The 17,271-nt window shown below is 38.7% G+C and overlaps 1 protein-coding gene across 1 annotated transcript; it reads left to right on the top strand.

Moving 5' to 3' along the window:
* Positions 1-16,982, top strand: LOC117392310 (potassium voltage-gated channel subfamily A member 1). The gene is made up of 2 exons (XM_033990366.2): positions 1-2,601; positions 14,674-16,982. Exon 1 carries the CDS (start codon positions 326-328, stop codon positions 2,009-2,011), a length of 1,686 nt encoding a protein of 561 aa, XP_033846257.1. The 5' UTR covers positions 1-325; the 3' UTR covers positions 2,012-2,601; positions 14,674-16,982.
* Positions 16,983-17,271: the final 289 nt, after the last annotated feature.

Raw genomic sequence — 17,271 nt, 5'->3', positions numbered from 1 at the left:
AGCTAAACGATCTGAACAGCACTTTTGACGTCAGGAATAATCATTCCAGCCAACTCTCTCATCCGGGTCTTCCTTTCGTCCTTTCCTCCAATGTATTTATATTTACATTCGGTGAATCAGCGCTGGATTTAAGCCTTAACAACAACAAAACAACTACAACAGCTGTAAGGCTGGAGCAGCCACGGGTTTGATTTGCACGAATCCATCGCTCTTTCGTCTGCGTAAATTTAAACTTTTGTGTGCGTAAAAGTACCAACTATGTTGCCAGCCTTTCAACTCAACAAGTATCTCTCCTCTTACCACCTTCCCGATTAATGGCTGCGGAATGGAGATAGCCTTGGTGAGTTTTGAGAACGGTGGAGCAAAGGGAAGCGGCGGAGGGGGCAACAATGCCGAGGACAGCTGCCGGAACGCGCTGGATGTCCCTCAAGCGGGTTTCGCGCAGACTGGACTCGGAGAGGACTACAGTAAAGAGCTGAATACTCACCACCACTATCAGCACAGCACTTGGAAAATTAACGACATGAATAACACACTGAGCTGCAGCGAGAACGCTATGGATGCGCTTTTACGCGCGGACCACAGTCCGCATCTGTTTGATGAGGACATGTTGGACATGGACATGGACGCGGAAAGCAACGAGAGGGTTCTCATCAACATAGCAGGACTCCGATACGAGACCCAGCTGGGCACACTTAACCAGTTTCCCGACACTTTGTTGGGCGATCCTGCCAAGCGGATTAAATATTTCGACCCGCTCAGGAACGAGTACTTCTTTGACCGGAACAGACCTAGTTTTGATGGAATCTTATATTTTTATCAGTCCGGTGGAAAGATTCGCAGACCTGTCAACGTGTCAATTGACGTCTTCGCTGATGAGATAAGATTTTACCAATTAGGAGAGGAGGCCATGGAGAGGTTTCGTGAAGATGAGGGATTTATCAAAGAGGAGGAGAAGCCGCTTCCCCAAAACGAGTTTCAGAAGCAAGTCTGGCTCATATTTGAGTACCCAGAAAGCTCCAGTCCGGCACGGGGCATTGCTATCGTGTCCGTCATTGTTATTACCATATCTATTATTACCTTCTGCCTAGAGACGCTGCCTGAGTTCAGGGATGAACGAGAGTTACCGGTAACAAGTCGTCTGGACAACAGCACTGCACCGCGGCCCTCTCTAACCTTCACGGACCCCTTCTTCATCATAGAAACCACATGCGTTATCTGGTTCACATTTGAACTTTTTGTGCGTTTTTTTGCGTGCCCAAGTAAGTCCGAGTTTTCTAAGACAATTATGAACATAATCGACATTATGTCCATCATGCCTTATTTTATCACCGTGGGCACTGAGCTGGTGGAGCAGCAAGACGAAGAACATCAAAACGGGCAGCAGGCCATGTCCCTGGCCATCCTCAGGGTTATACGTTTAGTCCGGGTTTTCAGGATCTTCAAACTTTCCAGACATTCCAAGGGGCTCCAGATCCTGGGTCAGACTTTAAAGGCCAGCATGCGGGAGTTGGGTCTGCTCATCTTCTTCCTCTTTATTGGAGTCATCCTCTTCTCCAGTGCCGTGTATTTTGCGGAAGCGGACGAACCTGAGTCCCACTTCTCCAGCATCCCGGACGCGTTCTGGTGGGCAGTGGTCACCATGACAACTGTGGGGTATGGCGACATGCGTCCTGTGACTGTCGGGGGGAAAATTGTGGGATCTTTGTGCGCCATCGCTGGTGTGCTCACTATTGCACTCCCGGTGCCTGTCATCGTGTCCAACTTCAACTACTTTTACCATCGGGAGACGGACCAGGACCAGTCCTCGCTTAAGGATGAGCCCAACAGCGGCAGGAACAGTCCTGAACCTAAGCGCAAAGGCAGTAAATCCTCCAATAAGTCTCAAGATGTGGAGAACAATGACGCGTCCGCTTCAGTGGAAAAGGCAAACATTAAAGCGAACAGCAGTATGGATTTCAAACGATCCCTTTACGCGTTTTGTTTGGACACACGGGAGACGGACCTGTAGCCCCAAACTAATTAAGTCCAATAATCTCACTGCTGGGCTCTTTGCACACCCCATCAGGAGATCAGGAGATGCTCACATAATAGTGTTTATCTTTAGGAAATTAAGTTTTTTTTTTTAATAAGCACACTTTAAGTCCACCAGGGAGTGGATCATACCAAGCTAAGAAACACAATGCAATCAAGATTTTTTTAGGAACAAGTTAAATTAGTTTATTTTCAGGAAAACAAACACATGCACATTACTTGGACTGTATGGACACATGTATATAATATAGGAAACAGCTTTTATTTTGATAAGGTCACGCTTGAAATAAGTTGCATTCATGAGGTAAACAAACCCTCATTGACTATTCTTTGAGAACTGGACCACAGCCTTGTAGTAGAAGTTTAAAGTCTATATTTTTCAAATGCAAATATCTCTTTCTTCTTGGTCTGTGGAAGATGGGCCTAACAAGGAGGGAGCCTTGATCATTACAGCCAAGAAAAATGTGTTTTTTTACTAAAAACAGTAAACAACCTATGGAAATGATAAAGCCAAGGAAGAGGACAGCACAGAGACCATCTGGAGAGATCACGCAACACTAGCACCAGGTCAGTGCAGAGACACATGCATTGTGTGAGAGGAGAGTTGTGCCAGGGCTTGGAGTGAGAGGAGCTGTCCTTTCAGCACCACAGTGTTCACTGTCCAGACAGCTTCTATCAGCTGTCCAAATGACATTGGGTTGCCTGATTACAGTATTATAAAATGACAATGAGATAACTGGTAGCATTAGATCTTATTTATTTATTTAATTAACATGTGTTGCCTTTTAAGAGTAAAAGAGATGGTTTAAACTCTATTTACAGTAGTTTAGAAAAAGGATCATGTTTATTGGTTTGGTGTGACCATATTTTCTGCATTTCTTTCAAAGACCAATTGAGACTCAAGGCTGAAACGGCTGCATCTTAATCCTTCTCAGTGTCAGCACCAATAGGATAACCAGAGCAAATGCAAAAATATACAATTTTCTGTCTTAGGTGACTTGATGCTCATTTTGTTTTCTTTTGTGTTGGATTCTCACTTCCCATCTCTGGTTTGATTACATAAAACATTTGTGCTTTTGAATGATGATACATCTTTCACAATTTATAATGACAACAGCTGTCTTTTGTAGAAGAAATCCTCATTATAACTTAACCAGTTTGTGATCAGAGCTGTAGGACAAGATTAACCTACTGCCAACAGGGCATCATCTGGGTGCATTCAACCGAGCTCCAATGTATGTCGTTAGTCCACATCTTCAATTAGTTTTATGTGATTTCACCCGGTAATTACAGCCCGCACTCTTGTGTATGCAGAGTTTTGAAAACTGGCATCTGATATAGGTTTGTTAAAAAAGATGACATGTCAAAAATACAGTTGTGTTGTTGCTGTTGTTGTGAAAACAGCAACAACACAACTGTATTTGTATTTGTTGTTGTTGTGAAAACAGCAACAGCAACAAAAGAACCTTAAATATGAGGGCCTATCTCTAGCTCTCTTGTTTATAATATTTATCATTTTCATTATAATGATCAGTATAATCAGAGTAATCCACTAAGCACATCATGTGTGGAACTTTACATTGCTGGTTAAACTTTCTACAATGCCTATTGCAGTAATCTATATACTGACATTCATCCTCATTTCCTCCAATAGCCCTCTGAAATATCAGAATAGCTTGATAACACCAATTATCCAGTTCAAATACGTCTGCTCGTGACTCTGCTTGCCGACACATTCTGGCACGCTCCAGGCGATTTACTGCTGCACTGTCCCCCACCCCGAGTTCACAATTAGGGGAAGTCCTCAGCTACAAACAGGACAAAATGACCAGAATGCCAAAACAAAGCTCAGAACACACATAAGTAAAGTTTTAATTACAAAATCTCAGCGGGACTATCCTGGTTAAATAAAGGACAATAAATAAATAAATATGAAGCTGCTCTGTTTAAGCAGTTACATATATATATATATATATATATATATATATATATATATATATATATATATATATATATATATATATATATATATATATATGAATATATATATATATATATATATATATATATATATATATATATATATATATATATATATATATATATGAATATATGAATATATGAATATATGAGGTGAGGGATGTATATATGTATGTATATACTGTCTCTCATCTCGCTTAGGCTGGAGTTCCCCTGGACCTCAGCTGCACATGATTTAAAACATAACATAGATGCATTTATAACATCACAACTGAAACATTCGGTAAGGAAAACATTTTGAATTCATCAATATTGGTTCAAGGAAACATTTTTATCTGGTTAACAAAAAAGAAACAGAGTGAGATCAGAGACAATAAATATGGGTTCAAGTAAACGTCATTCTCATGGCAACCTAGAAATAATGACTCCACAATGTACTCACAGTGGTGCACATACATCTTATGATCTCATGGTGACTTAAGATGAGGATGGCCCACCTGCAGAGACAATGTAACAAGAGCAGTGATTTATTTACATTCTATGGAAGAAAAGCCTTTAAATTACAATACAACTTTTAGAACATTTTCATGGCTGTTAAGACCTCTCTGTCCCTGTGTGCCTAGCATCTCATAGTGTGACGAGAGAATGCCATTCAAACTTGGCAAAGCTGTGTCAGCAGAGCTTGGAGATTAGAACTCCATTATGACCAAAATAAACATAGAAGAAATTGTGATTGAGACATGGTTTCAATCACAATTTCTTGCAACACATTCCAAAACTCAATTTCCATAATCGCATTAATAAGGTCTGATGGATTTCATGTTTTATTTGCAAATTTATAAAATAAATAAATAAAAAAAACAACAACTTTTAAATCCTTGGGGAGTTTTGCATGATAGAAGGCATCACAAGAAAAAACTTTAGCTGCTGTTGAACCAATTATACTACTGCTATAAAATCCATCAAAAATGATAAGCTCAGTCAAAACAGGGCTGTGGTGTGTGGACAAACTGTGGTGAGAAGGAAGGGGAGGCCACACACTCTTGGACTGCTCTGGGGTCATGGCAAACTGTAGTGAAGAAATTACATAAGAGTGCAAAGGGAAGTCTTCTCCAAAGAGCTTAGGTCACACTCCATCACATAGCTACAACTGTACCTCTTGTTCACAGAATGGCATAGTTCAGATGGTGACAAAGTCAGTCTGACAAAATGACAAGAGTCTCCAGAGACTATGTTTTACATAATTTGTGCTTGTGAGCAGAATGTAAAACACTACATACCACCATTTGAGGCTGAGCGCTGTTGTTGTCAAGATGATGCGCTGCTAGTATTTTACTCACTTTACTCAAGATGGCGTTACCTTTCTTAGGGAAATGAATGTTGAAATGAATGTCCTGTGGGCTGTAAAGGCAAAATTATTATTCTATTTAGCAATCTGCTAAGAAAGTGGGTCACTAATTTTTACAACCCTTGGAGACACCAGTGGTGTATGTTTTTTCAGAGCACATGTGTGAATCCCTCAAAGTTCACTAGTACTCTCACAATCAAGGGTCTAGTCCTGCTCTGCTTTTGACTGAACCAATGACATCTCAGAATGTTCATGCATGTACAGCTGTTTGTGTGCTAAAACTTTCCGGTCATATGTGAAAAATGTTCTCTGTAGCCAGATCCTCAGAGGATAATTACGTATAGCATTAATGAGGCACAAACAACGAACAAACATGAAGATTATAATTAAAGAGAAAAACATATTGCACGCACAGCTGAGTGACTGTCTGTTTAACTTTGGCTTGAACTTTCTGATGGATATGTACAACATATGCTGTTTTGTGAATTTACATAATAAGCAAACAAATAGTAGATCACAAACGATAAAGTTTAATGCTTTCAGTAATAGCCCACTATATAGTCATGTGAAAAGATTGCAACAGATGCATATTAGCACCAATAAATTAAAATGTTATCAATAGAAAATGTAGTTTTTAATGATTCAGTTATGCTTATGCTGTGCACAAAAGTCAGGGCATCCTATATTTTAAAAAGAACAACTGTAATGACCAGTTTTTGAACAGTAATGAAAATCAAGGGAAAATCAATATTATCATAAAAAATAAATAATAATAATAATAATAATAATAATAATAATAATAATAATAATAATAATAATAATAATAATATATGTAAACTACATAATTGGAAGGGTTAGTAAACATCAGAGGATTTTGCTGTTAACATTTCATTAAAAAATCGGATGGCTCAAAAAATCAATAATGAGATTTGGAGTATGCATGTAACTGCAGTCACTGTTCCAGTGTGACTTCAAACCAATCAATGCAATCAATAGCTCAATTATGTCATTATATTTTGAGTGAAGGAAGGCGTGTCGTGTCTTATAATGTTTTAGGCGGGCTGCTCAGTGGGCTGGAGGTCTGTGACATGGAAATGTTAAGACTCTGATGATCTTACGCAACCTAATTGTTTTGCCTCAGAGGAAAGCAGTTATCTGGGAATGGACAGAGACTGGAGTTGATAAAATGTTCACAAACTGTGCAGAGGAAAGGAATGAATCCCTTTTGAAAGTGTTCACTGTGCTTCCTGAACACATTCCTGACTCTCCCACCTATTGGTCTCATACTTATTTTAGTGCATATGTCTATTATGAGTTCAGATTGAAAACTGAAGATAGATTTTTTTTAAAGGTCTTATTTTACACAAAAGCCATGTTAGAATGTTGTTACCTTCTCAAAAACATACCTCCAGTTGTGTGTCTACATCTCCAAAGCTGAAAATACTCTGTTCCACCTTGTGATGTTATGTAGTGGTAGTTTTCAAGATAATAGCCTTTAGATAATTACCTTTTTTGTTCAGTAGCGATCCAGATCTGAATTATCTTAATGAGTGAAGGTTTATGGATCACTTCCTGTATTACCCCATGGCATCACAAGGTGGAACAGAGTGTTTTCTGTTTGAGAGAAGAACTCAGCCCAAACATGCAGAAGTCGTGTGTTAAACTTGTGTGAATGAAACAAAATACAATCAGGAAGTAAACTTTATAATTTTACTTACTGTTTGGACACAGGCAGCAGATGTGACATGCATAGAGGTAATTTCATAACTGTCGACCAAGGGCAAAAACACCTTTATTTTGTTAAATAAAGCTTTAAACTGTCAGAAAAATGCCTTCCTTGCGCATAAATTATCCCTGAATTTTGGACAGATTGTTGATGGCATAGGCAGGGATTCCGATTTAGAACTCATCACTACTTCCTTTTTTTTTTTTTTACTTTTCTTCTCAACTCTTTTCCCCCCCACAAAAGGCTAATTAAGTGAATAAATATTTACCGCAAGTACTATCCCACCAAGTAATAATTAGGAAAAGACGAATCCCTGTCGTATGCACTTTACTGAAAATAAAATCTGAGTATTTGTTCATAGGAGCGGGCCTCTACATGGCAGTGGTGTATGTAGGTGCAGTGGATGCCTGTGGTGCTGCTGCTCTAGAGGCAGATGATGCAGAAATGATGGCACTGGGCGCTCATGTGGAAGCGTTGCATTCAGTCCCTCTGGTTAGATAACCTTCCTCTCAAGCCTCTTTGTTGCCTTATTTTCTGCTTATATGATTTTTTTCTTTACTCCCAGATGCCACTACTGACATTAGTCCAATACTTTCTTTTTTCTTCATATCTTTTCAGGCGACGCAATGATAAACCTTGACCTCTTCACTTAAGAGTCCTGTTCACTCTCCTTCCATAGTGCTTGCTCACTCCTCTGATTTGAATAGTATACATCACAATATTGCCAGATTATTGTAGATTACATATAATAATAATTACAGATTGACTATCTGTGTCAATAAATCCTTATACTGTCTCTAATCCTTTCATTACTGAGAGCAAAGTGCCTGTAGACTCCTGAGCTGTATAGACATGTTTTCTGCAGTGACAAGTCACACCTCTCTGTCTGGCAATCTGATGGACCAGTCTGTGTTTTGAAAGAGGGCTGCACTGTTGGTTGAGAGACAAAATGCTGTGTAGATGCTTTGCATTTAAGTGTGGCCCTTTAGTTATAAGGAAAATAACTTCTAATGATTCATCAACTATATTTCATGTGTGCTTTTTTAGTTTAAGTTTTATTTTGAAAGGGCAATATATAGAGATTATATACTAAATTATAAGTAAATGGCTAGTTTCTATCTGCGGTCTCTGGTTATAGAATAAACTATACAGTGCATTTAAAAAATCAAGTCAAAAATAACAACAAACAATACCACTCACACATGCACATTAGATGACCACGTACAGCCAAATAAATAATATATAATAAAGTATTTTGCCATGCAGCCATACCACACTGAGGTAGGTAAGGTTGGGCCTGGTTTGTACTTGAAAGGTAGGCTGCTGGGAATATCTGGTTCCACAGTGAGCAGCAGTGGCTCTAGTCTAGTGTATGCTGTTGTTGTCTCCTTAGGCAAGACACTTGGTCAGAGGGGCCAATAGGGCAGATATGCAGATTTGCAGCCTCACATCTGTCAGTCTACCCAGGGTGTCATGTGATGATGATGCAGTAGCCTATTCATTCAAGTGATGTTTTGGAAAGCAGTGCACTTCTAATTTTCATGGCAGAGCATGAAAACAAATTGATCAAATAATTTGTCACAATACTGTCCTGATCCTAAATAATTTAGTTTCCTATTTACTACAAATAGGTAAGCTAATTATAGGCTAGTTTGACTACATCAGCATCAGTTTTGTTTTTATCATAAAAAAAATGCAGCTGGTGAAATTGGTAACATTCCTGATATAATACAAATATTCTATAATTATATTAATAACTGTCAGGCCATTGAAATATTAGCATTTTGGCTGTTTACCCCTGGTGCTTAGCATTGCCATGTTTTGTCATCTAGAATGAAAACTCAACTGACTGAATACTAACTCAGCATAAAAACGCACCAGAGATACTGACACGTCTTTACAGCCACCAAACATACATCACACCATTACATCCATACATGTATAACACAAACACTGGAGTATATATGATACATGTATAACACAAACACTGGAGTATATATGATACATGTATAACACAAACACTGGAGTATATGATACATGTATAACACAAACACTGGAGTATATGATACATGTATAACACAAACACTGGAGTATATGATACATGTATAACACAAACACTGGAGTATATATGATACATGTATAACACAAACACTGGAGTATATATGATACATGTATAACACAAACACTGGAGTATATCATCATCTTTGAGTAGTTTTTTCTGATTATAGCTCCCATTGTGCTAGCTCTTTAGAATGTAAAAATGCTTTCTTATAAGATTTACAATAAAAGGTAGCCTATATTTTTGAGTTTGTCGCATATACAAGACACCTATTATAAATACTATGGAGTATTTACTATGTATACTTCTTCTATACTCATACATAGTATGATCATTAATGACCACTTGCATTGAAAAGTCCATTGTCTATGGCAGAAATTAGGGCAAAGGACTAAAGGGACTGATTCACAACATCAGAATTAAAGTAAAATAATATTATAGTAATTTATAATTTAATTTAATTTACAATAAAATATGATGTGTATGAGGACCATCATACTCATTTGGGTGTTTACAGCCTGGCGTTTATGAGACAAACCAAATTTTCAAATGAACTATAAATTATATAAACTTTATAATGCCCCCCTGCATAACTTTTAAGAGGTCTCCAGAGGGACATATCACAAACTGCTTCAGGTTAGGAATTTCCACTAAATGTTCAGATTTTCATAATTTGCTAATTTAAACTTTTGCTTTCATTAACAAACTGCAGCTCCCACCCCAAATGAATAGTAGGAAATTATTCACAGGAAACTCATCAACAAGCAAGAAACAATAATGAATAACTTTATCATATTAATTGTAATACTGTGATATAACTCCAAAGGGACATGCCCTAATGTGGGATACTTTAATCATTACATTGCATTTTTACTGCCAGTGCGGTAGATAAAGTAGTTATACTGAGATCGTGCATTGTATTGAAGGGTTATTTATGTAGGTCATGTACAGTATAGTTGTGGCCTGGTGGTATTTCTTATGTGTACTTACCCATTCATTTTTGTGGTTCCTAGGTCATAATCAGCTACAGAGAGGTGGAATAAAATAGATGACATTCAAACAGTCCTCATGCTGTGAAACTGATGATCTGATCAGACACTTAAAATGAAGCTCTATTGCCATATGCAGTCTTCCTGGTTCTTAATCAAAGTACTCAGAGAGGGGCCAGTGTCATGACTGAACCGAAATGACAAAGGAGATGCAATTATTTAAAAATCAGGACAAACTGTCCCATTTCATTGGCTGTTTTTTGTGTAGATGAACACTGACACACATAATTTGAGCCTGCAGTGTGATGCTGATGATGCCCTTGAGAAGCGCTGCTGTCTGTCCACATTTGTGATTTCAGCTGTGGCTGTCTGCATCAGGGCATGTGTTGTACAACCTCTCCCGAACCCTCTCCTAATTTTGTATTTTGTCTGTAGACACAGAGTCAGCCCAAATGGCTCTTTAGTGACGTCTGATTCACAGTGCTGTTTGTTGTGCCTTAAATAGGGAAAGTCCTATTGGTGGTGTGTTGTGATTATTTACAGACGAGGGGGCAGCAGTGCATCACCCACACCTCTGTCTTTCTCAGCTCCACGTGCACGTTCTGCTCCATGTGCCACATCACTTATGCATGAACACACAGATTTAATTACTGCGTAATAATTTCACCATGCCTAACCCCAGATATAAATAGTATAAATATGACTCTGTGGCTGTACTGATGATGATCAGAGGTCATGTGGAGTGTGGTCAGTGTCTCCTGCTGGACAGTCAGCACAGCTTCGATTGACTTTATCACTGTTAACTAGACACGTCCAACCAGCCCTCAGGCCAACCACTGTTTACACACATATTTATTCATGTATAACATATGTGAACTGTGAGGCACAGCTGTTAACACAGCTTTACCTTTGGGGCAAAGACTGACCTCTGCTATGCCCAAGGGCCATTTCTGGACACACTGAGTCCCTGACTCAATCAATAAGATTCTTAAGTGTTGTGTCTCAAATGTTTGAACTTTCTGTGCCAAGATTTAGGTAGATAGACATATAGTATAAATGTAAGTTATAATGAACCACAATTCACAGTCACATCAGTCAAAATGTTTTGGGCTTTTATAGTGCATGGACACGCAAGGATACATATTTGTTGCATTATCTCATACTAAAAATACAATAGAAATGTCCAAATAATTGGACAGTAAGCATCTGCCTCTGTGAATTCATGCAGCAAGCTTGTATTATAGCTGTGTGACTTTTTTTGAACATCTATGGAGCTGAGAGCTGCGTCGCTCCTCAGCTCTTCTCACTTGAGTCTGGGCTCCTCGCGGCTCCTCGCGGCTCCTCGCGGCTCCTCGCGGCTCCTCGCGGCTCCTCGCGGCTCCTCGCGGCTCCTCGCGGCTCCTCGCGGCTCCTCGCGGCTCCTCGCGGCTCCTCGCGGCTCCTCGCGGCTCCTCGCGGCTCCTCGCGGCTCCTCAGCTCTTCTCACTCATGTCTGGGTGAGGAAGCGGGTGTGAAGTCGTAGGATGTTGCCGACAAACTGAGCTGAATGTTCTTTCATTCATTTCACTCAGAGACTGAAGATAGAACTCAGGCACTGCAACGAGTAACATGTGAAAAGGGAACATTTTACAAAATTTAAAAAGTCCACTGGGCTTTGTACAAGAGGTGCATGTGGTAGAGGTACATCTTTGGTGGTACCCATGAATACAGATTTATTCCAAAAATCTTCCCCAGAGTACCATATCCTCATATGGCAAATACACACTAAACATGAGCTGTACAGAGACTAGCTTGAATTTGTGTCATTTACTTTAATAGCTGCAGGGCACTTCACTAGAGCATATCCCTGTTAGATTTCCCATAAATCCCTTTCATGTAAAATGCAGCCAGATCATGGGATTATGTAGGCTGGGTGTGAAAACAGATTTGGATAGGGTCAATTTTGTATCAGTCCATCCAGATTTAGATCCTGTCTGTGTGCGCTTAGAGCTGAAATGAGTGCGTATACTTTTAAAACTTTGGCCTATTTGTGTAAATGTTCTCAAAAACACTTTGGCTCAAGTTAAGTCTTGTGGCAGCAGTGGCTCAGCTCTCACTGAATGTGAGGCCATGTTGCGGCTGGATTTGCAATGGCTCTTATCAGTCCATAATGACATGCACTATGGGCTCTGCAATCTTCATCAGGTTCAGAGAGGGTCAGTGCTGATAACACACACGTACATATCACTGGATATCTTCTGTTATAGGTTTAGAAGTGTCAGACTCTGGAGAGTGTGCAAACCTCACTGCAGGGATGTGTTCCTGGTCTGCCCAGGGCAGTTGTGGCTGCTGAAGGTTACCAACACAAATGTGAGTGAGTGACTCACCATAAAAAACCTTAAACTTATCTGAGAATCATCCATATAAGTTTAAGTCCGCAGTATCTCTGATTTGTCACTCTGCCTCAACGATAGTCATCTTTATGTAAAATAGGAACAGGACTATGGTCTGCCCAGGCTGTTATGGAATCATAACCTATAATAATTACGGTACATTTGACTTGACAGTGTTGTGCTATACAATATTCTCTGTTTTTAATGTTGACATCTTAAGAAAATTTTCTAAAGGGCAAATCTCCATGCTTGCTGGACGTCAGTGTTCACTTTCTTTTCACAGAATTGACAGAATTGAAAAAAATGATGTGTGAGCTGATTTGTTGTTTTGTGCCATTAAACAAGGCTCTCTGAAAAAAATATATTTAATGAAAACAGAAACGTTAGCTGTGGGTCTTATCTTTTAACTGAGCAGTAATGACTCTGTCAACAATGTATAAACACATATGACTCTGTCTTTAATCTGCTTTGCGTCACTCACTGCAACACATTTATACTTAAAATAGTCCAGAGGGGATGAGACTGCTGGAGTGAAAGAGCACCCAAATGTCATAGTTTCATCTGAATGTATAACAAAAGGTCAGCCAGCCTATGTGCAAGTCCTAACCTTTGTAGGTAATAAAATTGAAACCTACATAGTCTGTTCAACATTGTACCATGATCTCTCACATAGTAAAGATGTGCAGGAGGGTAAGTAGTACTAAAGTAAACAAAAATAAGAAGGGACATGTGCAGCTCTAGCAAAGAGCCTCCCTCACAGACACTCAAGTATGTCCTGCAGCACCTCCTAGTGCCTATTCAGAACATCAGCCACAAATAGATTTGAATGGTGTTGCCTTGTTGGAAGATTTAACCCACGAAAAAGAAGGCCAAGAGTGCACAATGGATGATGGCTGTACTGTCAGAAATATATTGTTACTGAAGATCAAAGAGGCTGTAGGGTTTCAAAAGTACTGCAGCACCACTTATGTTATCGCTCCTGCAATTACCCAATTCTTTGTGTGGCTTTTGTGCTAGTGAACTTGTCTGCAAAGTTTGAAGAAGAATTAATTATATCTCATAACTCTGAGATAAAAAGAAATGTATATACTGTGCCTTGTAGTAATCAAACAAGCTATAGGTATGAGACGTATGACATAAAAATCGAATTGAAATGACACATTTAAAACTATTTTAAAAGTATACTATTTTATATTGAAAACTAGTTAACTCTTGGTGGAGAACAGAAAGAAAAATACAACATGTGGACAAGCACACTACACTATATTCCACTAATAGTCTGGCTCTGCACAGATCCTACAAAGACCCAGTGATCACAGGATCATCGTTGATTGAGTAGTTCATTCAGAAAAAAACTCAAAACAAAACATCAGACTAAAGGCCAGACTAAAACGATCTTTGGGGCAAGAAAGTATTCAAAATGTGGTACTTACATAAATAGAGATAGATCTCCAATTATTTTCAGTTCATTAGTTCGAGGAAATTCTTTGAGAATCATCAACAAGAACATATTTTCTGTTATAATTCAGAAAATGTCTCTAAATGGTTGCATTGGGTGTTTTGAGTGAAGCTAACTTATCCTGGCTGTGTTTGAGGCTTTTGGTGATGGAGAAAGTGAGGTTCTCCTAAATGCTGCTGAATGTGGCCTTGTGGGCTGTTGCATATGCTGTGCTGGATTACACTGATCCAACTTAATGCTTAAGACCTCGCAATCATTCATAACTACAGGAGCAGTTGAGGGAACATGCTTCCAGCACCATCTGCCACTGTGGGTGGGATTAACTTCGAGGAAGATGCTATGGGGGTGGGCAGCCTAGGGTCACATATAGACCCTGTGTGCATCAGAGACACAGCATGCTCCTGTTACTATACTATATAAAAGAGCTGCAATGTAAAGTATGCTACTTGACAATTAGTGTCATTATTACTCCACTTATTAATTGTATATAATATGTTGACCCATTCATGATTATAGGTGAAAAAAGGACATTTCACCCCGACCTGATCTAATGTATGATCTCACGTATGTTGGCATCCACTGTCCACACAGAGGGTAGCAGAAAAATAACTGAGCATGATAACAATGGCATCATTAAAATTGCATTTTGTGATAAAGTGAACAACATTGTTTTTAATGCTCCTCTTTGCCTGATTTGTGTTCACAGAGAGTTGAAGCCCTTCCAAAAGGAGCCCTCCTCACCTCTGAGACACTCTGCTGCTGCTCTCCACCAATGAAGTCCACCCAACTCCTTTTGCAACTCTGTGCCTTGAAGCAAATCATCACTCTCACATTGGAAGCACTTGATACCATAATTATTGATCTCTGCCTGATTTGAAAGAAGGATGGGGATAATGCTGTTCTCGGGAAACTAAGATGAGCGATTTTTGGATCTATTTGGTATCAGATGTATTCTTTTGAACTAAATGGTGTCATATCAAAGAAGACATGTTGCTGTGCAATATCAGTGGATCTTTATTGTCATGTGGATTAAGTCATTTTTTGTTTATTTTTGTAATGTTTTCTTGATTTCTATTTTTCTAAGATTTTAAGCACGTTTAAGTCAGGTGAGAAGACTAAAAAGAAATATGAACAATGGATGATGCAGGATCTATTTTTTTTTAACTGGATGCCCTCCTGCCTGACTAGGGCTTAAGCCATAGTCTATATAAGACAAATGAGTGTTGTAAACACGACCAAAACTGCCACATGCATTCAGGGTCTAACCATTAAGAGCACATGCCCCAACTCCTCGTCACCACGTCTTAGCTGTGGATTCAGGCGACACTTTGTACTGTTTGGCTTGAATTTCAAGTATTTATTCTCTGCCTGTGTGTGGCCTGTTTCTCTTGCTGTTATTTTGTACTTCCTCCTACATATCAACTAAGTAACTATGTATTATGAGTATGTAAGTGTGAAATAAGAATGAGACTGACAGAAAAATAGAGCATAAATTCTCAAATTGTGGCCCACAGACACAATCATCTAAAAGAAATGCACTGGGTAACATTTTAGTCACACTTCTCACTTCAAAGCAGATGCAAAACAAAAACACATTTATTATATTTAAATGTTTTATATTTAGTGATGTACAAATATGCTGGCATTTAGTAGTTACTTACAATTGTCACCAAATATGATAAATGTAGGTTATTATAATTACTAGTCAGTGAAACTAGAAATGTCCCCAACACTTTGTTGCCTACAAAAAAGTTCTATCTGACAAAATATTTCACAATTGCTATAAACTATAAAATAATTTAAGCTGTTCGCTATTTAGATATTTCTTTCGGAATAAGGTTCTCCACTCTTCTAGTCCTACTTTGGGTTTACTGTATAAGAATAAGACATAATGATGTTCTGCTCTGGTGAATACTGGCCACAATTTGAAAATCGTGTGTAGTTTATTTTCATGCATACCTCCTGATTTGACAGTAGTAAAGTGTGATCCTTGTGTTTCCTTGAAGCTGCTATCCCTCCTTGTCCAGCCTGTTCCTTTTGCATAACACTGCCTCGGATAGTAACTCCAGTAAAAAGAAAATATAAAGTTTGTCCATCTGAGAAAAGTGCAGATTTTAGGCTGCAACTTTGGATCTATTAGAAATGTGTATTTACAATATTGAAAGCATTAAACACTACTGTTGATATGTGATATTCTTTCTCATGTTCAAACCAAAAACAGGCACAGTTGTGCCACTGACCAAAAAGGCTTACTAAAGATCCCCAAAAGCCTGTGTTGTTAATGCCTTTGGGAAAATGAAACAAAAATGAAAACAAAACATGCAGAAAGCATTTACTCAGCAGTGTTGTATTTTTAAACGCACCTGAGTCAGAAAGCTCACTTCCCTGATTGACATATCATTTTGATCCAGAGTGTTTAGGGACTTTAGTAATGCTGTCGCCTTGATGGCATAATATCAAACGTCTGAACCTGCCAGCTGCCTGAAGAAAGCCAAGAGCACTTGACATACAGTCCCTTGACACAGTATTTGAATGTGCATGAAGAAATGAGTTTCCCAATATTCTATGACATGCTTTGTGGACATACCCAATATATTATAGTTGTATTAATGAATTGTAGGAGAATACCAAAACTAATTACTGAAATGAGTGAAATGTAAACACTGGATCTCAACGCTCAAACGCTGTGATCCTGTGTTCAGCATGTACTGCCATATGGCCCATAAGTGTATTTTATATCAAATAAATAAACATTTGTTCCATTCTGACAGATTTTTCACTTTACCTCAGTGCATAAATGCATGATTTAATGGACATCAGCCCTTGAATCACTGTAACCCAGGGATATTGTGATAGTTCAGCCATAGAGGCGGTAGTGTTTGTGTGCGAGGGGAGGCAATAATCATGTGTGAGACGCGGCCTCCATTCATTGAGAACCTTTACTGGCACTATTCCCAAAAATATTGCTGCCAAATTGGTTAAAAGCCAAACTTTCTCTGTGTATAAATGGTTTAAGTGTTTCACATGCTAAACCTCATCCTGTTAATGTTATATTGTGTTTTAACATGATTCCTGTTTGTTAAATTGTTGAACATATGCAGAAGAGTAATAAAATTTAAAAATATGTCTCAAGTGTCTTGAAAGCAGCATGAACAGCCTTTACAGACTCTCAAATAAAAACCATGCATGCCTAGCTTCATAAATAAAATACCAGCTACCTTTGTCAAACCCACAGACCGTATCCAGTAGTATATCAATACAGCCTATTGTCAAAACTCAGTTTAACAGAGAAGAATCCTACTGT

Source organism: Periophthalmus magnuspinnatus, chromosome 23, assembly GCF_009829125.3.
Source record: "Periophthalmus magnuspinnatus isolate fPerMag1 chromosome 23, fPerMag1.2.pri, whole genome shotgun sequence".
Taxonomy (NCBI): domain Eukaryota; kingdom Metazoa; phylum Chordata; class Actinopteri; order Gobiiformes; family Gobiidae; genus Periophthalmus; species Periophthalmus magnuspinnatus.
Note: the sequence above shows the minus strand (reverse complement) of the source record. Positions and strands in the feature narration are given on the sequence as shown.